At 51.7% G+C, this 21,733-nt stretch overlaps 6 protein-coding genes across 6 annotated transcripts; 1 reads left to right on the top strand and 5 right to left on the bottom strand.

The window, feature by feature from the left end:
- Positions 1-530: 530 nt before the first annotated feature.
- Positions 531-2,069, top strand: MRS44_017063 (uncharacterized protein; the record flags this gene model as incomplete). The annotated part of the gene is made up of 3 exons (XM_065617571.1): positions 531-1,348; positions 1,403-1,829; positions 1,911-2,069. The coding sequence occupies 3 exons, from the start codon at positions 531-533 to the stop codon at positions 2,067-2,069; spliced, it is 1,404 nt and encodes a 467-aa protein (XP_065473643.1).
- Positions 2,070-2,403: 334 nt separating this feature from the next.
- On the bottom strand, positions 2,404-6,193 carry MRS44_017064 (uncharacterized protein; the record flags this gene model as incomplete). Its single annotated transcript, XM_065617572.1, has 3 exons — positions 2,404-2,802; positions 2,918-3,003; positions 3,259-6,193. 3 exons carry the CDS (start codon positions 6,191-6,193, stop codon positions 2,404-2,406), a joined length of 3,420 nt encoding a protein of 1,139 aa, XP_065473644.1.
- Positions 6,194-6,938: 745 nt separating this feature from the next.
- MRS44_017065 (uncharacterized protein) lies at positions 6,939-9,975 on the bottom strand (the record flags this gene model as incomplete). Its single annotated transcript, XM_065617573.1, has 3 exons — positions 6,939-8,842; positions 8,894-9,836; positions 9,895-9,975. The coding sequence occupies 3 exons, from the start codon at positions 9,973-9,975 to the stop codon at positions 6,939-6,941; spliced, it is 2,928 nt and encodes a 975-aa protein (XP_065473645.1).
- Positions 9,976-10,920: 945 nt separating this feature from the next.
- On the bottom strand, positions 10,921-12,559 carry MRS44_017066 (uncharacterized protein; the record flags this gene model as incomplete). Its single annotated transcript, XM_065617574.1, has 3 exons — positions 10,921-11,795; positions 11,924-12,097; positions 12,151-12,559. 3 exons carry the CDS (start codon positions 12,557-12,559, stop codon positions 10,921-10,923), a joined length of 1,458 nt encoding a protein of 485 aa, XP_065473646.1.
- Positions 12,560-13,195: 636 nt separating this feature from the next.
- MRS44_017067 (uncharacterized protein) lies at positions 13,196-14,804 on the bottom strand (the record flags this gene model as incomplete). The annotated part of the gene is made up of 2 exons (XM_065617575.1): positions 13,196-14,079; positions 14,279-14,804. The coding sequence occupies 2 exons, from the start codon at positions 14,802-14,804 to the stop codon at positions 13,196-13,198; spliced, it is 1,410 nt and encodes a 469-aa protein (XP_065473647.1).
- A 3,732-nt stretch (positions 14,805-18,536) lies between these two features.
- MRS44_017068 (uncharacterized protein) lies at positions 18,537-20,246 on the bottom strand (the record flags this gene model as incomplete). Its single annotated transcript, XM_065617576.1, has 7 exons — positions 18,537-18,783; positions 19,147-19,566; positions 19,617-19,754; positions 19,807-19,844; positions 19,900-20,054; positions 20,107-20,148; positions 20,237-20,246. The coding sequence occupies 7 exons, from the start codon at positions 20,244-20,246 to the stop codon at positions 18,537-18,539; spliced, it is 1,050 nt and encodes a 349-aa protein (XP_065473648.1).
- Between the last annotated feature and the right edge of the window lie 1,487 nt (positions 20,247-21,733).

Here is a 21,733-nt window from a genome sequence, read left to right on the forward strand (position 1 = left end):
CTTTTACCTTGAATCTGTGAATGCCTTCATCTGTGGCACATTCCACGTAGCTGCCCTAGTTCGGCGAAGTTTGGTAGACCAGCAGTTACCTTAAACCCAAAAGGAAAGCCTGAGGATCTTATCGCAGCGGTCTCATTGATCAGCTCAAAAGATAAGATAATCGTCGGCTAAGTCCCGGTTGATGCCCGATGCGGAGATGAATCAGACTTCAACCCACGAGAAAGGCGGGAGCATGGACACCAGCATGGGCAATGGCTTCAGAGGCGAAATGACCAGAAGCATTATTCATCGAAGTCCAAGTGCGATGAACCACTTGAGATTGATGGTGAAGTTCCAAAATTTTCAGCATCTGGAGGGATGAAACTTGAGCCAATCATGGAACTCGTTTCTGCCCCACCGTTGTCGGGTCGACGCGACATCATCACAACGAACATGTGACAGCGCTCAACGACGATCCATCAACAGCAGAGAGACACATCGTACCTGAACAATCGCTGCAACATTCGTTCGCGCGATTGATGTTCAACAGGATGCTGAGTTCCAGATCGATTCAAGCCTGGCTGAACGGAATTCATGACGACGCTCAACCAGCGTCCGAGTCATCTGCAGCCCTGTCATTGAAGCAAGCCATCAAACACGAAGACCGAAAACGAAGACTCCCATCACCTCCCCCAGAGAATCACATTCAATACTCCCCTCTCTCCCAGATGGACAATCCTGGGACACCAAAGCGCCCTAGGGTAGCACCTATCACCAATACGACCGACCCGCAACTTCGATTGTCTCCAAAACGGGGTCGAGAAGAGGACGACCATGACTCGGACCAGGAGGAGGAGGGCGGCTACACGCCACGAGCATCAGACTCTGGTGCCGGCAACAGGTCACGGCCGGCAAGGCCTCGCAAGAAGACCTCCCCAAGTCGTGTTTCAATCTCGACATCTTCCTCTCCCAGCAGGAGACTGGACAGTTTATCCCTGAATACCGACGGAATCGTTACTCGACAGCTCGGAATTGGCGACAAACGGCATCCCGTTGTGCTCAAACAGATGCTCTCGAAGGTCCTCAAGTGGTCAAAGTGGAAGGGCATTCTGGGCTCAAGCATGCGTGAAGTATTCGGCGATGATCTGTTGGAACACGGGCTAGACGAAGATGACGCGTATTCAAAAGAACCGGACGATTATGGCAGCACCCTGTCACCAAATGATGTGAGCGAGATTGTGGACTACGCAAGACAATGTTTTGAGAAAAGTCACGCGGAAATTGTATGGAACTTCGAGGTTCATCACCGTCTTTTAGAGAAAGTCTTTCGGGTTGGGCAGCGTCCGCATCTAGTCGATGTCATCTCGTGGTATGCCGCGAAACCATCCTTCTACATCACTACTAGTAACGCTAATACTACTAGTCATTCTGCCACCATCACCAAGGAGTATCTGCCCACGGCGGCAGGATCTAAGCTCGTCGACTTCTGCATCTACATCAACCCCGGAGCAGATATCGAGAGTGGAGAGGACTATGCCGACCAGGCAAATGAGCTGAGGCGTTCTCTTCCAATGCTGTGCATGAATCACACATCCTATCTCGGACTCAAAGCTGAGCCAATATCCACTAGCCTGGAAACTAAAAGATCAGGCGATGATGAGGATAATGCGACTCTGCAGATAGGCACATGGCAAGCTGCGAAGTGGAATTACCTCAAATACTTGCTGGTAAGAGTTGGAGGTGAGGCACATGCTGAGACTGCTCTGGATGAGCTTGGCATATTGCCGGCCATAATCACTCAAGGCCATCAGTGGAGCTTTGCGGCGACAACACGAGAAGGCAGCAAAACAGTGAGTATTCCTCTCCTCTTCCGTCAGCCGTGTCGACGACAGACGCAGCGGTATTTCTCTCCAAGTACTGACAGCTAGTAGATCCTCTGGGCCAAATTTATTTTTGGCGATACTACTTCTTTAGCCGGCGTTTACACAATCGCCACCGTTGTTCAATACCTACGGCACTGGACCGCGACCGTGTACTGGGAATGGTTCAAGAGGAACATCCTAGACATCACTCACAAAGCTCCTATTTGAAAGAAAGAAAACCGGAAAGGGATAGCAATTAAACGAGTCGACGATGCGATTAATACATTCTACCTCTCATGTCAAATCCTGAAAACTCCAGGATCCTGTTCTAATTGCACAACGAAGCGGCGTCTTGCTTCCGATAGTAGAGCTCAGACTCGCCATAACATCTAGGGTAATTATTAGGGTCGCGACCTCCGCGACATATATAAGAATTTGCCTAAGACATCCATGCGGCACAACCCGCCAATAGATAGTTATTGATACCGACTCGCTCTGGCTCAACACCCGAGGACAGATTCCGTTGGAGCCTGGTCCATAAGGGAGGTGATAGAAGTATCGGTTATCGCGTGGGACCCCCATCTTGAGGTCTCTTGACCTTTTGGGCCCCGTATCTATCTCGAGAAAAGATGCCGTCCCACCGGTTTGCAGCCAAAATGCCGCACGCGGTGTGGGCTGTTGCGTAGTCGATGTCTTCGTCGTTGAGTGCCCTTAGCGACAACAAGACGTGGCTTTTGTCATCGCCGCCATCGTAGCCGGGATGAACAAATTTGATGAACCCTGGTTTGCGGGCATTCGCGCAGACGAAGAAAAGTCGTGGCCCGTCAACGGGGTTGCGAAGCATCGCCAATTCTACCTCTCTGGCTTGACTTCCCGGTCGTGATTTATAGCTTCGGCTGGTGCCACAGAAGCACCTCCGATAAGTCGGAGCCAGTGGTGTCGAATCAAGAATTATAGCCATCTATGTATGATTAAACTCGTTTCTTCCACACGGTCCGGTTTAATCCGTTGAATCCATCTAAGAGCCGTTGGAATATTCGAACGATCCGTGGAGCAGTAGAGTTCCCAATACGGACCTGTTCCCCCATCCACTCCCGCGATAACCGATCATAGTCTTTATCCCACTTTTCCTTGCCCATTTCTTCCTGGATAACCATATCCCCTAGTACGCCATCCGCTACTGTTAGCAACGCTGCAACTGTACGACATAATATTTCTACCCCGCAACAGCTCACACTGCCCTCTCCCATAACGCTGCCCCTATTGTCATCGGCATCCTCATAGTTGATAGGGCGACACACTACATTCGGGAAACGACATCGCAAACATTGCTTTCCCTCCCCCCTCTCAGCCCCCCGAATCCCCGACCACCTGTGTAGCAGCGTCATTGCGGGCTTGGATTCGCTGCGCAACGTACACGCTTCCATATCATGGAGATAGCAAGCCTCGCTCCATTCGTACGCCAAACATAGTTGACAGCGAACTCCGCCCCTACGCCATGCTCGCATACGCGCTCCCAGGGCGGATAAGTAGGCGGTGTCCCCCCAATACCCGAATGAGCGCTCTCCCTCATGCTCCGCCAATTCGAGTGCCCCTTGGACTTTGGAGCGCTGCAAGGATGTATTATCCTCATCTGAACCACCTTTTTCCGCTATCGCCTTGCTCTTCGTAGGCTCGAATTGGGGTTGGCATTGCCGTCTGATGATGAAATAGTTCACTTCGGAACTCGGGAGATGTAATTCGGCTCGACGCCGGTCGACTTCCTTCTCGATCCATAGATCTTCCACAACGACATCTAACCGACAGAAGATGCACAGCATGACCATGACGTCTTGCCTGCCCCACGGCATCGGAGAGAGGAGCCACCCCTCTGTCCCCCAATGCTGGTTGAAGCGGATATCGCTCTGGCTACGCCAGGCCCCAATCTGGTCCCAGAACGTGTCCGTGTCCGTGCCAGGACCACCTGAAAGGGAGAATGCACACATGGCCGAGACTGCGTTAACAACGACTTCACGGAACTCGCATCGGCTCCCATCCTGCCGCCGCCACTCTCGCGCGAGCGATGATTGACAGGCATACTCATCTCCTCCCCACGGGGGCGCGTCCCACTCGGAGGCCGTGTCTGTTGCGCTTTGGTTTACCCACGCAGGGCAGCAAGACCGGGGCAGACCACAGTCTCCGCACCAAGGAACCGGGCCGTATCCCTGTATCCCATTTGCCTGAAGCTCTACTATACTCTCCCAGAGACGGGCGCGGATGGAGCGTGCCCGACATCCTTCGACTCGGGGGCATGTTGAAAGGGGATGCTCATCGCAGGCGGGATCTCGGTAGAGAAGGCAGAGCGGACATCGGACAGACCATCGCTCTAGTTGCTTCTGGACCTTCTCCTCGTTGACAAGATCGTTGCTCTGATCATCCCTCCAGTTCTCGCGCCAACAGTTTGGATTCGGATATTCCCAGTGTCTCCTCTGGCACCACAGTGATATGTCTTGCTTCGACCATGTGCTGATAGGCCTGGCTGACCCTGATGGCTTATACGGGTTCAACAAACGGTGGTGATACCGATGGATTAATGAACCATCTAGTTTCTCTTGAACAGAGCAACGAGCTCGGGCCGATCGTGCCTCTAGGCTCACAGATTCGCAGCGTCGTAAGCGGGCAGGCCGATTCCACCGGGCTGAAGGATGCAGGCCGAAGATGTCGGTATTGGACAATTGGCTCTGGTGACCACCTTCGTCATCGTCTGGAGGCAAGAGTTCATCAGCCACTTTATGATACCAGACCGTCCTTGACCAGAGCGCAAGCTGTCGCATCATCTCAATGCCTCCGACGCCTCTGTTTGTGAACCCTTGAAGGAGGAAGTCCGCCACCATCTCGTCGTCGACTACCGGGCTTAGCGCCATATGCTCGTTCTCGTACCATTGTGCCGCCGCATTCCGCATGTCGTTCATGAACGTCGTAGCATGGGATTGGTAGAGCCCGATGATTGTATCACGGAGCAGGTGCTTTCCATATCGGCAAGTCCACTCCAATTCGTCCCTCTCAATCCAACCACCACCGCTAGTTTTCGACCATTTGCCACAGAGCTGCCTAGGCAGGTAACAGCGGTAGCATGCAGTGCCCGGGGCTCTTCCTTCTGCATAGATGGCGTTGCCGAACTCGGTTTCTATTGCTTCGGCACCACCGTATGCGCATTCGCGCAGGTCATGAAGGACGGCTTCGCCCTTGCGTCCGCTCCCAATGCAGTAGCTGCATTTCCGCCACCACCAGTCGATGGTTGCTGCCCACCTCTTCACCACAATGTCTCCATCAGGCCGATTGGGGGTCGATCCAGGTGCCTCAAGCCTGGTTGGGGCTATGCTATTCCGACAAGCCCCAGGCGGGTTTTGGGGTAGGTTATCGAACGGTGGCAATCCTAGCCGATAATTTTGTCGGACGTAAAAGCCAACTATCAATGCCTCGAAGATGAAGAGAAGCCTCGGTATCCAACTGTCTTTGTGGGGAATTCGATGCTCGAACCAGGCTCGGGCGCTCCGTTCGAGTGACAGGTCCACATCATCGTTATCTGATGCTAACTTGGCAAGCATCTTGGCAAAGAACTGGTCGTCATATGAGCACAGAGCCGCGATAACCCTCCTCATGATTGGTTTTCGCTCGCAGTGGCCATCGAAGCCCGGCTGCGATTGAAGCTCCTTTGCCAGCCTTGCCTTCTCCTGTTTGGATCCTGCGTCATGGATGCTCTGGGACAGGCAAATATCTCCACACGGGAACCACATATGCGTGCACATACTGCAGGAGCCAGGGTCCTCCAAGACCTTGGGGATATTGAGGCTCTCCAGCCATTTGAGAATCGACCTTGCTTTGTCGCAACCGTGCCAGCGGTCACATTTCTCCATTGCGTGACCCGGCTGCACGTTCCCATTCATGACAAAGCAGAACTCGCACCCGACTGTCTCCCACCACTCTAACGTCGCGTATGCGTTGTCAAGGCGTTTTTCGAGCCTCCAAGTACTGCCCTCGGTGTCTTTTGCGCGTTCCCGGATTAGATCGATGATCAACTCCTGCTGGTGGACCGTAATCGTGCTCAAAGATGACTTAGCCGAGCTAAGGAGTGGGCCTGTGAACTGCTCTTCAGACCGAGGCTCCCCTTTGTAGTCAAATGGGAATTTTTCTTGCGTAGGAATGCATTCAGATGCTGTTGCTTCTTCTAGTGCAGACGATCCATCTTGCGTGCGATAGCGTTTTCTCCTTCTCGCCGGTGGCGATCGCGAGCGTTGGGGGCTTTGACGCGTCCACGACGCACGAGCGCGTTTCGGCAAATGGCGAGTGTGCCGACTGGTCTCATCGTTCATGTTTCTCGGGCGGTGCAGACGAATTTGATTGATTGGTTAGTTAGATAATTGGCGGATGAATCTGTGTGCAGTAGGTAGAGTCGAGACAAAAACGAACGTGTGAAGGCCTGCCCGCTGGTTGAGCAAGGCGAAGAACCACGAGAATGTCTGGAAGGAGGAGCACCTCGGATCAATACTAATCCGCGGCGCCCAACTTCGATCTATCCTGATTGGTGGGGCAGGCATATCGTAACGGGCATGAATCGAATCTAAACTGCAACTCATGTAATAGTAAACCACCGCCTGGTCAGCATACGAGAGGCTAATACGCATAATCAAGGCGAAAATCGGTCAATGTTTAACTACATACTAGGTATGTAAGTAGGAGACGCTATCGGCACATAAATTTGGTATTCAGTAGTAGCAGATGTTGGGATGGGGTAGTATACCCGATCAACGATGGAATCCTTTGTCATGGCATCGAGCTTGTTCGCCTTTCAAAAAAAGATTTCTAGGTGCCCAAAAAGATTGGAGATAGAGTGCACTTTGATGCTTGGGGAAAGAACAATATCGAAGCAAGTCTAATGCATGGTAGTTATCCCATAGCTTCCGCGTATTTAGCCCCTATCGACATGGACGACCCGAATGAATCCCAGCGCGCGAACATAGTATAGGAAATCCTATGACTATTCAAGCTTGAAATCAGAGTCTATAATAGGAGCCAAAAATTGAGTAATGGAAATAAAATTAACACTATAGACTTTCCCTACGATTCAGAAGTCAAGTCGATTATGCCGTTATCGATGCTAACGTCTGGCCTGGCTCGTGATATGATAGGTCCTTTCGGATCGGGCGATCTGATGTGGTCTAAGACTAGATGATCCGTGAAACTGACGGTGCGATCGAACTTTCTCTGGCACCAGGGGCAGAGGTACCGACCGTTCACAAGAAATGCAGAGATGAGGGGGTTTTCATCTTGACTTCCCGTCAATTTTTGCAGGCGTTTAAGAAAGTGTGGTGGGACCTCGTGCGGCAGCTGGCCAAATCGTGGCTCACCCGTTTGCATCTGAACAGAACATGGAATCAGAGGTCTGGCCGGGGGCTTGGGCGGCGATTTGATCGGTGGCTGGGCTAGCGGTTTGACTGGGAGCTTCACTGACGTTTCCACGGGGCGATTTCGTGGTGTTTTAACCACGAGCGGCTTGCGTATCAAGGAGACTGTTCCCGAGTCTGATCTATAAAGTGTTCCCAAGTGTGATCGTTTGAAGGATCTCGTATTTGCAGCTGGAATATTGCGAGTTGGAACTATGGGAGCCCGACGTCTTCGCGTTGGCAGCCGGCCGATAGGGGTGGTAGAGTTGACTTTAGTATCTATAGGAACAGAAGACCGCGCGCTCTGAACTTGACCTGGCAATATCCCAGATTCCCTAGGTTGAGATCCACTTGTCGGGGTTGTGAGCGAGGGTTTCGGAACCAGGGCGTGGGATGTTGTTTGTTGTGCTTCGGAAAGAGAGGTATTTGTAATTTGATTGGCGCCGTCCCGAGGTCTCGCTACCTGTGGTCCGCTCGTTAAATTCCAATCTGTGATCGGACGGTTTGGTTGTGGTGTGCGGGCTATCCCTGATTGCGAATTCTCGGTGCTTGTCATGGAATCGTGGTGCGACAACATTTGTATGGCGTGGCGACTAGAGTTAAGTTCATTATCAGGTGGGACAAGATCTCCGGCATGCCATTGAGCAGTTCGCGGCCGAGCTGAGGGTAGCTGGGGTTGCCTTGCTGTAAATCCTTGTATTTCTCTCGGGAAATAGAGATTGATTGATTTCATCTTCAGGTTGAGAAGGTCGGCTGCCGTGTGATTGAACAAGGCTCGTTGAACCTGATGTTGGTAGATGCGTACGGGTGACGTAGAAAGGTCGCTGCCGTGGGTGATGCTTCTGTCAATGGCCTTAGTTGAAAGACCACTGTCGATCTGCATCACTTCGTTGGTATTTTGGACACTTGACAGTTCGCTTTCCGTGATTAGCTGGCCTTCATCAGACATTTCATCGTCTGAAATGCGGATATGGATTGCCTTGGGATCAGTAACTTCTAAGCGACCATCAGTGCTGATAGTTTGCTCAGTGTTTGGATCGCTCCTCGGTCCCAGCTCAGGTGCACCCTGGCAGCCTTGGTGACTTTGATCTAGCCGGGGCTGTCGTAGGAGAACTTTTGATTGCAGGTTTGGGGACAACATGGCCTCCCTCTCATGGATTGGTTCAGCTGTCGAGTCCTGCATCACCTGGCTCGAGCCAAGAGAAGTAGACATGGCAAGACTAGCTCGTGCAGTGCAGGCCAAGGACTCTGCCGTATAATCTGCCTCGCCTTCTATCATCGTTCGGCAAAGCACTTCCCGGTCAGCCATTTGCAAGCCAGTGTTAGCACCGACGGTTTGCTCTTTATCTAAAACGCTGCCCCATTCGGACCCAAGGGCATCACTGGAACAGCGTGGATGAACTCGCTTCGGCAGGGGGTTTGGTCGGGATGTTTCTGGTTCCCTGTCTGACAATGAAGAGACTTTCCTCCCTTGAGACCAAGGCCTAGTAGCAACCTCCGTCAACGGGGCCATGCTATCTGGGGTAGGACTGTCTCTTCCCACGGCGTAAGACAATGATATTGTCCCAGAATCTGGCCCTGTTTTGGTTTAGCATGAGCCGAAGTCAGGACTCCAACGGTAAAACTCACTGTCTGACGAAGGAGCCGAACATTCTCTACCTTTTCTTGCGTCCCGGGTCTCTTTTTCCTCGCGCCTCCGGAGATAATTCCTTGCAAACTTCAAATTCGGCACAAGACGTAACGAGGAACGAAACACATCTAATTCCTGCAAATCTCCTGCACTCACCCCATCTGCCGGGCTTCCATCTGGGAACTTGTTTCCGTCAAAGTATAAGACGGGAAATTCCCGCTCCAGGAAACGTGGCCCACCGCGTTCATATTCGTTCTTCCGCGTGAGGTGTTTTGTTCCTGGATCGTACTCGTAGTATTCCGGTAGGTGTTCAATCAAGCCAAGGCTCTCTAGTGTACTTGGTATACCGAATTCCTCTAGGCCGGTGTGAGGTAGAAGTAGTGCGGGCAACCAATTTTTCCCCATCTCCCAGTATGCCATATATATTCGTCCTGGAATTGGGTCGGGGATTCCCTCATGCTTTCTTCGCTTCCACTGCCATTTAAAACCGCCATGTCGGCCGACTCTAGTCCGGTTGTACCTGGTAGCCTTTGGTGTCTGTTCCGATCCCCAGGACTGTCGTCCAGAGATCCCATCTGTGATGGATGCAATTGAACGTTTCATGCTGCCTTGATCGGCCTTGAGAGCAGCACGATTATTCTTCTCCGCTAGTTCAGCGTTGCAGTTTAACACCTCAACCCCGAATTGCCAGACGATCAGCGTATCAGATGGACTCCGTAGCCAACCATGCTTCTCACTCCTCAGATGGGCCCCAGCACCTCTAAGAGGAGGGTACTTAAAATCATGATCGTGTTCATCGCATCGTAGAATAAACCACGATCCTTCGGAAACTGGAAACTGGATGATGATCCGTTTAACTTGGGCTTTGCCGTCTTGGAAGACTTCGTCGAAAGATACTGATCTCGTGGGGCCTTGATGCCGGTATTGTTCTGTTGTGTCATCCTGGGTAAGATTGCCTGTATTAACACACTGTTGACTAGACGTCCGGCAGTTCGCTCACAGGAAAGGGCGCGCAGACAATGGTCTCGCCAATGGAGGGGTCGAAATCGGACCGCGGCGAAGAACTTGGCGAAGTCCGCATTGTCTCAAAATTCGGGTTTAAACCCTCCATTAATGTCTTTGTTTGCGCCGCACCGGAACGCAGATTAAGACTTGTCCGTGCCATAACGAGATGTTGAAACCTGGCAAAATGCGACTAAGGGAAACTCAATTAAAGATTGAGCTGGCAGCCTGTGTACGCACCTTGCTGGTATGAATAAGTTAAAAAAAGGGGTCGGCAAGACGGGCGCAGCACTCTCTTTTATGGGGCGCTGTCTCGGGATCCAACAGTCTGGTTTAGGACATCATTGGTTATTTCAGGACTGTACCCTGTTCATTGGCCGACGAGATACCAATTGCCTATCTTAGGTTCCCCGTTCTGATCCTTGACCAACAACCACAGTGTTACCACACCACTAGGTAAGGTGTCTCGGATCTCACCATTACTGGACAGCTTCTGCGGGGCATGCTCCGCTCTTAACCTTGGCTGCGTGTCATCATTGTCATGTGCGAACTAGTGCGTTAGTACCAACAGCTTTGCAAGGGCCCTCGACTTGATGGCCAAACTCAGTTCCGGACAAGCATTGTTCTCCAATGGATGTTAGCACCTTATTCCCAGAAGACAAAACCCCTCAAAAATCACTCTTTAGCTCCGCAGCGGATGAGGAGCGGTTAGACTTGATCGTGGTAGCGGCCGACCGCCTCTTCGATCGGTGTGATGAAACAATCAGATGCACTGACACGTGCGTGTGGAGATGGCTTTGGTTACTGTAACTGTCGCCATAGGTGGCGAGGGGTATTATGGGTCGAGGTCTTGGAAGAGCAATGCAAAGAGTTGAGGCAACCTTGGGGGGATCTACATGGCTCACTAAACAACCGGCGCCGATCTTGTCCTGCGTCTCGCCTACTACATGGTGACGGAGGATTCCGAGCATGGAAAGTCAACTATGCTCGCCTATTTCAGTGCTGTCCGTGGCCCCTCTGGCCCTCACGCGAAAGAATATCCCCGCCCCCATTTGCGCCGCCTTGCAAGTCTTGTCAACTCCCAGCTCACATCTGCCAAAAATCCCTCGCTGTTATAAGGTGTAAGATAACTCTCGTGGTTGGCTGCAATCCGCGGCTCATGTTCTCGTTTGCGTTTGCGTGACCATGGGAGGTCGGGAGAGGCAGTCGAGTCGCCCATAGGTTTGTCGCTTGGAGATCTAGACGAATCCGTGCAATCGCTTGTCAACTCGGGGATGTGCTGTCTTTCTGATTGCCGCGCCCGTTTGGAGGGGTCACCATCAGGACGTTGTCCATCTTGGCCCTGGTTTTGCTCGGAAGGCGACTCCAGTATCCTCGGGCTTGCGATCCCGGCCAGCGTGGGTCGAATTTCGAGCGGAGTATTAATACCCGATGTCGATGCAACACTCCCCGTCCGGGGCAGCTGCTCCACGAAAGGCATCTTGGCGGTCATATTCTCAATGCAGCACATGTCATAGTGATGGCGTAGCGCAGCTCTGTCCACCCGACGCTGCACTTTGGCTTTGCGGCCATGGTACGCGAGGAGGATATCGTATGGCATGAAAGCGCGAACCTGGAGAGTTTCCGGGTGTATCGAGAAGAGCCGCTGGTCGAACATGTCGTGGAGATGACTGAAGAGGAGGACCCCATTCTCTGATGCCCAGGTGCGTTCCCAGGCCTGCTCTAAACGGCGAGGGCTCACCCTTTCGCCGCCGTCCTGCATTTCGTCTGCATCAGCTTCTGGGTCGGGGTATGTATGATACTGCAGCTGAGACACGAGGTGACACGCCTGCAGCGCGGGACCGATGGTTGGGCTGTCGCACCACGAGCGTCCCATGCCAGTAACGGCACACTGCTTGGCTGACGTGAGGCAAGAGTTGCGAAAGTTGGCCATGGTCATTTTGGCTCTTTCGTCGGAGATATTGCATTCCGGGGTGCAACCATGTTGGCGAAGTCCTCATCAGCCTGGTCTATGTCCGGATCCTTACGTGGTGACACAGAACCAGATGCTGATCGCTTCGAGGGAGATCCAGGTTTCCTTCCGCGTACTGTTTTGCGGAGCGGGTAGGCCGCGTAGCGTGGGTCAGTTGAGGCCTTCTTAGGAGGCAGGTAGCGTGGCTCTAGCCGGCGGACAGGCTTGGAAATGCGCTGCGCGCATCCAGCTGGAAAGGGTTAGCAAGAGTCGCCATGAGAAGACAATACTCTCTGAACATACCCTCAAAGTGGCACTTGGATGGCTGATCAGCTGACAAGCCGCAATCGTGGTGCTTGAAAACGCGGTACTGGAGGATCGCACGGTCTTCAGGAGCATCAGGTTCTAGCTCAGGAAGGGCGGGAACGAGTTGATCCAGCCCATTGCCATGCACGAACTTGGGAGCGGGACATTCATCCTCGGACACATTCAGCATATCCAAAAGGCCGAAAGCAACTTCATTCCACACATCCGAGCTCTCATCCTGGAACTCGAAACTCAGACGCATCTCATTGACGATGTCGCGAAACGTCATAAAAACATCCTTTGCCGGTTGGAAGACGCCAGCGAAAGGAACGTCGCCGGGCGCTGTGAGGAGCTCAATGTTCCATCCGTGCGATCGCATCGTTGGATTCACGGCTGCGCTGGTCATGTTGGGCGATTTGGTGATGCTGAGCATTGAGACCCGAATGATGTCGCGATGTTGACATTGCGAGAATGGCAGATCTAAAAAGAAATAGAGTGACACCGCATTAGCATTAATCCGAAGTGGTTTGGTTGGTCAGCGCTAAATGGCAGGCTATCTGTGCTGGTTAACCCAACAACTGGCGTCGTGTTTTTTTTTTTTTTCTTTATCCGTTGTTTAGGGTAACCTATTCACCCTTCTTGCGATCATTGCCCTCCGCAAAGTGGGGCAGAAAATCAACTCTACCATAATTGATATTGCCATTGACTACTGGACTTAGCAGCTCTAAACCTCCCAGAGTCAACGACGCGAGACATCGTGATCCGCCTAGACAGCCTAGCGGCTGCCATCCGCCTCCGCGGCACCCCATCCGACTCCTCGCAAGAAGTCTGTCTAGAGTTCCAGGCTCTGGCCGCATCGCACGGAGCCACACAAGTGCGCTGGATACCTACGCGCTGGCCAAGGCTGCGTATTCCCTGCCTGAGCCCGCAGGATCCCAGCCGACGCCGGCGTACTTGCGGAAGATGGCGAGACAAAAACCGAGGCAAGCTTTCGAAGCATGGTGGACAACTTGCGTCCCTGAGCCGTACAAGAGACTCCACCTCAAGGCGACCACAGGCTGACTCCCCCACCGACTGCATCAACCTCGCAATAGGCGGGACCATCAGAATTCGTTGACCCTGACGTCTTCACAAGGTATCTCGGTGTAGCAGAGTAGGTATTTGAGTCATGTTGCTTGCTTTTGGTGGTCCTCTGCTGCAAAGTCCGCTTCGCGTCATTGCGCACCTTTTCAGCGATGTTCTTCAAGAGCTTCCTGTGAGCTTCTCGAGCTTCCGCATCGCCCTCGTTAGAGATTTCCGGTAAACGCCAATTTGGGTACAGATTCAGATGTGAAGGCCGAACTTGAATCTGGCTCTGTGAGTGCGAGCCGAAGTAATAGTGGCATAAGCGACAGGTTGGCTTGCTGGCGCCGATGTATTGCCATTGCCGCCAAAATCTATCTGGTCTTGTAATTCCGTTCTTGGTGAGGTAGTGATGAATGAGAACTTCTGCGTGTACGATTGGCCTGAAAGTTCTCTTCAAGAGTTGAATTCGGATAGCCTTATCCAGACCCATCCTGCGGAGATCCTCGGCATCCTGCATAAGCTCTGGCATCTTTACTTTCTCGAAAGCCTCCATGTGTTGAACAATGGCGACAGCTGTCAGGTCCGACTGTACAATGGGCTTGGATATGCGAGTACTAGATGGTAGTGAGGTGATCGTAAAGTCCTGAAATAGTAGCGGCCAGGCTGTTGCTGCACAAACAATGAAGCTCGCAGCTTGACGGTAGGAATGCCAACGGCCGAGATAATGTTTTAGCTCGCACCACGGCTCAGACTTGAGGAACTCGCTGCCCCTGGCTTTCGTCCTGACGGCCTTCTTGATCCCTGTCATCGCCAGCTGGGCATTATGGATCAGGTTGATCAGCCTTTCACAGTCTCTCAGTGCTGGGGTAAAATTAGTCTCGGTATGTATAAAGTATGTCGACAGAAGGGGGAGACTTGCACTTTATTTCCTCCTGCTCGCGTATGTTGTTGACCGAGAAGTTGCATTTCTCTCTGAGCTTTTGGAGTTCACTCTTCAAGGTCTCTGTTCATCGTTGGAGTCAGTGTCATGTAGTGGGCGATGCTATATACTATGTCATACCATCTTCGGACTGTCGCCGTTCGTGGTCTTCCAGACAAAGGCCTAAAGCCTTATCGAGTCCGTCCTTGTATTCGGTTATCCGGGACATGTTGAAAGCTAATATCATCCAGAGTACTCTCTTCTCGAGGGCATCGGAGCTAAGATTTTGGGGGTTCTGCCCAGCCAACTGCAGTAAGTTCGTTACGAATCTCGTGGTAGCCCTAGTCTCCTCTTCGTCCTTCCTGTTCGCTGCAAACACGAATTCGGGTCCACTCGTCCCTTCGAGAATCATCATGGCGGTGACTGAATTCCCACCTCGTTCATTGTCACAGACCTGGGCGAGCTTATTTACAAGCACGCGAAAGGCTTCGGAGTCGGACTGCAGGTTGTCAAAGTCGACCGTAGCGTGGCTCTCTGGTTCTTCTCGGGTCAGGTTGCAGCTTTGAATCATTGCATACTCGAGAACGATTGGCTCGTAGAGAAGTCTACGCTCGAGCGGATCGAGACCAGCATAGTATTGGAACTCCGAAGTCTGGACTACCGCCATTCTTGATGATGCGTGATGATGCTGTCGTGGGAGAACTTCTGCCTGGTAGCTTGATGTAGCATTAGCCGAGCTATGGTGATGAAATGCCTGGAGTGAAGATAGTTAGGCAGATTGCTACCAGGGTTCCTAAGGCAATTTAATACTTCGTACTAGGCCGGCATCATCATCGGTGATGCTCTATGACACAATCGTGAGTAATATGGCAGGGGAACTAAGGTCCGAAAAAGACTTTTGCCACCGCATCGGTATTCCTCGTCCGATTAACCAGGAGCTATTGAAGCCCACCAGAAAGCCCCGACTTGCTAACATCAGCTTCGGACACCACTTCCATATCCACTCGAGTAGTAAACGTCGAGCGTATTTACCACAAGAAGTTGACAAGACACAGCAATCATTGAGGAAGACTCTTGACAACAGATGCTCACTAAAAAGCTAATTCGGGAAGCTAAGCCACGCCGCCGGAACACAGTTGCGTCATTCGAGCCGTAGTTTACATACCCTTCCCCCCGCGCCAATGACGCCCTGACCCTGGAAGTATAACTATCTTCACATGCCCCCGCACTGCTGGTCCGGATTACTTTTAACCAAGAAGTCCAAAGGGGGCGTCTTGCGCTTTTGAAGTTCGTCGCTTGCGCTCAAGCACTGAGCTTACAGCCAGGTACACACGACAACCATCAAAGGTGGAGAAAGCATCGCTTTTGCTGCTTTGAAACAAATACATTAGCTGATGAGTCCCAGAAACACACTCAATCATGGAGCCAGTACCGGAAACGGCTTTTAGGCCGCATGCCTTGAACCCAACTCTCCTGAATAGCGCTGGAGGGATTGTAACCGAGACACCTGGGATGCCACGACATGGGGACCTTATCACTGCCAACTCCCTCTCCCTAGACCATACAGTCAACCCGGCTCTCCTACACGCTACGACTTCCACCGACACTGTCACTGCCAACCATTCTAGTTGCTTGAAGGCATAGTCTTCTCGTAGCTCGCATGCTAGCAGTCAGGAAAACGATAACTGGAGGATGCTTACGAAGGGTTGCAAAAATGTCCCTGCTGAAGTCAAAGCGAAGAGTCCCGGAGATGTTGTCAACGCGCTTGAACAATCTAGGCGTGACATAGAGTCTACTCAAACTCTGGGACAGCATTTGCCGACCCACGCAGTCACTCCGCGAAAACGTATAAGACATGCCAGGGGGCCCAATGGGGAGTATTGTTGTTCCTGGCTGGCGTGCTCTCGGACCTTTCTGACAAGCAAAAAGCTGAGGTAAGCGCCCATCTCTCGATTACCGACAGTCGAAGTATTGGTTAGTTGGTTAATGAGTTCCGCAGCATTCACATCCGCACAATACATAAGCCCCGGACGCTTTGTATAGCAGGATGTGGACAGATATTTGGGGACAAGAAGCCCATGCTCCGGCACGTCAGGGTCCACCATCGGCAGTTCCTGCCCACCCGAGACGCGTTCAAATGCTCCATCTCGGAGTGCAAGAGAGAGTTCACCCGCCCTGATAACCTTAAGCGTCACATTGAGGAAGTGCATACCAAGCAAAGACGGAGGAGGAGATGATCATAGGTGGACAAGGCTCTCCCAGCGTTGCAGAAGATGGGAGGGACTGAGACGTTATCGACCTCTGGGAATGAAATTTTTGCAGTCATCAGGATCATGTGACTAACTAATTTACACCATGCAACTCCCACCAGGTCCTCTGTTGCAGACCCCAGAGCTGCTATCCATCATCAATACCAACGCGGCTCGTCGTCGGTCTGTAAGCCCAAACATCCGCCAGTGCCTCTGGTCGTAGACAGTACACCAATTGTTGTTCCCGTGCCACCGGGTGAACACGTTGAGAAAGTGCCTCTACTCCACGAGCGGCAGAGTTGCAACGACTGTGGTCATAGCTCGATGGATAATGCTGGACATGGGCCGTGCTGTAGCATTGGTATATCGCAGGGAGGAGAATGCCATCCATCTATAGCCGAAAGTCTTCATCCCTGAGCTTACTACACGTCTGCTCTTCTCGATATAGGTTGGGGAACAGAAGATATAAGGATATATCTTCAAACCCAACAACGCGGCCGAAGGTATAGCGAGGAATCTGGTACACGGGCCGGTAGACTTAATGTTGCTTTCCATTCGCATCGAGATATGTGACTGGGATTGATTGGAGGTGAAGATCAGACTGAAGATCAGATACGGTCATCCGAGTAGGAGACGAGCGAATACCTCGCCTAGCGACAGCAAGGTTACTCGGAAAGGCCACGATACTATCCACATCGAAAGTAACCCCAGCATCGTTCGAAACCCTCTCATCTTCATCTAAGCAAATGTGGGGTATCTCGGCTCTAGAGTCAAGACCACAAAAGGCCTGTCTTCTGGATTCAGGGCTCATTTTTCCGGCTAGGTCATCTTTCTGGTGTGCGATAGCCTCCTTGCTAAGGATGTCAGGGCCTAATTCGGGTGTGAACTCCAGGTACGGCGAGGCTGATCTGTTCGTTGGGACCTGAAGTGTAGGCCAAGCTTCTCTAACCACCGAAGCCCCTTGCGTGATAAGTCCACCATAGGGCAGGTAAGTACGAAGGTAGAAACGCTATTTCTAGGAGAAGAGAGTGTGATGAGAGCTTTTAGTGACCTTTGTTGGTAGTCAAATGATGATGGTGGGAGTTGCGCGTCTGGCATCTTGCTAGCCTTTTGGAAACGGGGCCCGTTTCCAGGGGCAAAATGGAAGAACGAAGCTGCTAAACGTGATTGGCTCAGAAGTGGAAACGGGGCCCGTTTCCAGTCTACATTCCTGAGTAGAGGCAGAGAAGGGTGGCATACCAGACATCCGCAATACAATAACGAAACACGACGGTGAGGTGTTGACGTAGTTGGACCGTTCTCGTGTATCGCTTTCTTGGGGAGGAGTATCTGAGCATTAGGCACATGCTTGGGTTGTGTTGGGCTACGTTGGCATGATAGTTTTGCCTCCCCCGATGACAGTAAGGTGTGTTCAGCTCCAGCCGGCCAACTTAGGCATGCTTTCATCATCTCTGCCATGTACGAAGACGGAGATGATCAGTTGGTGTCCGGAGATTCAAATGGCTTCGTCGGCTTAAATATGGGGATGGAACCGCCTGAACCCGGTTACGGGTCTGAGAACACATCGGGTAGGAGACAAGGAGAGGAAAGATTAGGAAATCCGGCACAAGACGATCAGGCAAGAATCGCCGGTCTTGATTCCCAGTCAGAGGCTGGGTTTGAAGCACACTCCGACTGGTCATCACACATTCCTGATACTTCGAGTTAGATGGACGTTGACAGCCAGCCCGATGACGTGACCGAGTCGGACCATTTTCCGGCAAAAGAATTTCTCGACAAAACGTGGAATCGCCTCTGTGCCTGCCGATAGGAAGAAAACATGGACTGGCGTGGACAACCGGTACTCAACCTCGAACAAATGGCTGGATATTGGAAAACCCTGGGAGTGCCGGATTCGATCGGCCCTCCTTATTCCTCTTCTTCGAATGGATAGCGGACGTCAATCACCCCGATTCGGAGTCTACGTCTTCTTTCCAGGACTTTCCCACGTTTGTCGCACAGCCTCGTACCTTGCTGATGATGAAAGGCGATTATGGATCGATCGGCTCCCTTTGCCTGAAACCTGTCGCTTTTGTCCACCTGGTGTTCTCCAACAGCACCCTCGTTCTTTTGACGATGTTAAAAAGTAAAGCCCATAGTCGCGGTGAGAGCTACGCTGGGGCATCGTTCAGAGCAGCATAGACATGCATCGTTATCTCCCTCAAGAACGCCTGGAGGCAATCTGGCGGCACATGGCTCAGAGCACCGAATGTGTCGATCGTGTTGGGTCCCAAGGGATAAACCGGTCGTGCTTGGTTTATGTTGGCAGGAGGACTAGTTACGTGGTCTTTGAACAAATGGTTGTCACGTCTGGTGATGTGCTCAAAGGCATTGGGTGTAGCCAAGTTGTATTGATAGCTGCTACCGGTACATGAGAAAGTGCAATGAGTGTGTGCTATATACCAAGTGGCTCATCGAAGGGGAAGTGAGTGAGTCTGTTCTCCCCGCTCTTGCCCTGGTGATGGATGTGGGTTGGCTCACTGTCTCGAGAGTGAACTGTCTTTGGTATGATTGAGACCAGTGGGGTCACCGTGTCCACGTGGCCCCGAGTCCCGCCGGGTCATGTCGCGGGTTGTGACACGGAAGACCCTGCCAGGCATTGCTATCCAGGCCCCATGAGTCCACCACTCTACTCCCCTTGGGTTTCAGGCTTCATTCCATAAACTGAACAACTATCAATACGTTAGCCCACGAAACCAAGAAATTAATGGACACGCGTACATTGGCCAGTAGGCATGGATCTTTGGATCATTCAAATCGTTCCTCACCTTAGGCAGGAAAACATTTACCTCCTCGCTAGACCAACCGAGGCCCCTTGTGAATGGCGCCATAGTCAACGACTCCAGAGCAATGCTTGTGTTTTCATTGTTCCATGCTCCGAGCTCCTTGTACTTCTTGTCCTTGGCCCAGCGATTTGTCGGCCATTTGAAGCGTGTGGCGACGATATTAGTGAATCCGACCTCGGCCATAATGTCCTTGAACTTGTTGGTTTGTTCGAAAGGCCGGCCTAACTTAATGGCCGCTTCCTCCAGAAGCTTGTTCCATTTGAAGAGTGCATTGTCCTCGGTAAGAGTTCCGTCATCGGACTTCATGATAACATCAATGTCCTGGAGTTCAACGTAGCCGCCTGGGGTGAGATTCCTAGCCAAGTTAGGGTTGATGGAGAGTACAAAGGTCGAAATGAACCATACTGGTAGATTTTGCGCAAGTAACCCAGCCAATCCTGAACGCTAAAGTTCATCATTCTGCTGTGGATGTAATCAAAGGGCTCAGAGTACTCCCATTCCTGGTCAATATCGTCAATGAGAAACTGAACATTCGGTGGAACACTGATTGACTGTTAGTAACTATGGGAAACGCCAAAGGCAATCCGGGTTTTACAAGTTCGGCTGAATGGGAGATAGATCGACGCCGACAATCTAGAATTGTATAGTTTTAGCTTTGACTCTTCGCTTCTGAGATGACTCAATTTACCTCAGCCTCAGGATGGTCGTCACCAAATTCAATTGCCCAAATCCCCGTGCCAGTGCCCAAGTCGAGGACTCGTTTGACCTTGGAATCAGAGAGGTTCGGGGGCGAAAGACCAAGTTGGTTGTCGAAAGTGAGAAGGAACAAATTGTGCTGCAGGTCTGAACTTTTTCAGTACGAACTATCCAGTACCTGCCGAGGGGGTTGTTATACCTAGCCTCTCGTTTTCTTGGTCGTCGTTCGGAAGGTTATATTCTGCACGCGTCAGACATCATTGTGGACTCTCTAGATCACCCGAGGAGAGATCATCGGCAACCCACTTCCATCCTTGTATCGATGATACGTTCTCCCATTTTCTCGTCGGTAGTCGAGAATGGAACTTCTCAGGCTTTCAGTCGACGATGTTGTATCCTACCACCATGGCCTGGATTAGTGGTCTTGTCTCCACGTGTTGCGCGACAAGCAAGAAGCAGTTCCTACATCTCCAAGCGACGAGTCCTGATCGTCAGCTGCCTGGACTGAAAGTCAGCTCATGCTCTTCTTATGCAAGGAGAGGCATCAAACGTCTTCATCGGGGGCCACGATAGGTTCTGCATTGGCTGCTGCCATTTCCTGAATCGTCCTGAATCGCGTGTTGGGCTTCTTGGTAGATTGAGCGGCGTGATATTCTCACCAAGGTTTCCCCTCAATGAAGGATGGTAAGTCGACTAGCTTTAATACTGCGGCGCCGTATTGACGAACTCGAGCGGGCACCAATCAAATCTGAGAGGGGCCGCCTTGTTCTCTCTCTCCTCGTCTGATGTTCTGCAAGGATGTTGGCGACATTTCGGGTGGTTGACTGGACGCGACCCCGCTCTGGAACGATCCTAGCTCACAGGGACTGGAAAAAGGAGTAGACACTCCACCAATTGAGATGAGATGGAGTTGTTTTTACGCGAGCTAAACCGCCACACATGCTCGCCGCTCGGGCCCGGGTACTCGCAATCGGAGGCTACATCGGTACCTATGACAAGGCCAATGCTCAGCTTTGCAAATTATATCGTCTGTTCTCTTCCAACAGGGTTTCCGCGGAACTGTGGTACGGCATAGCAGGCAAGGCAACGAGCTTATTTGTAAGGGTGATCAAAAACCGTTGTGTGTCAGTTGTCAGCTGGCGATGATGACAGGTGGACGCTAGAAGGGAAGGGTGGGTAGCTGGAAAGCTAAAATAAGCAGCTCGTCCCGCATCGCCTGGTGGCGTCAGATCCTTTTAGGTCAGGCCGGCCCGCTCCCGTGTAGATCGTTAGCCCGACTGGATCAACCGAGCTGTTTATTCGATGATAGAGATTCTTGTGTTGCATTCCGGATACGTTGGTCGCAACTGAGCTCCCCGTTTTGCCTCAAGAGACGGTCAAGGATGGGCACGTGGCAGCATTGTCCCCGAGCTTAATTCTACTATATTTGATGGGCATCTGAAGGGAGAACGACTCTATTTCTTCCGTAGTGCTACAATTAATGAGTTCTAGGTGCTCAGAAATGCCTGTCATCAAGTTTAGGCTGCTCGCTGTATTATCCAAGTGCTGGGTAGGATGGCCGTAATCAACTGGAGGCATAATAGAAGGAAGGTGCAAGTTGTAGAAATTGCTGTATGGCAAGCCCCTCTCTCTAGCTGCTACTTTCTGCCGCTTTTCCCGTTTGCGTTGAGTATCTGCTGTCGCTTTGTCCTGGGCTGTTGCATATATGCGTGGTCGTCCACGCTTCGTTGGTCTCTCCATATTAACTCTAGTAGATGTTGGAATATTCGGTGTTGGAAATTACTTGATGTTGATGCTTTAGATTGCTTCTTGAAATTCCTATTAAC

Source organism: Fusarium solani (assembly GCF_023522795.1).
Source record: "Fusarium solani strain SB1 chromosome Unknown bctg00000013, whole genome shotgun sequence".
NCBI lineage: Eukaryota > Fungi > Ascomycota > Sordariomycetes > Hypocreales > Nectriaceae > Fusarium > Fusarium solani.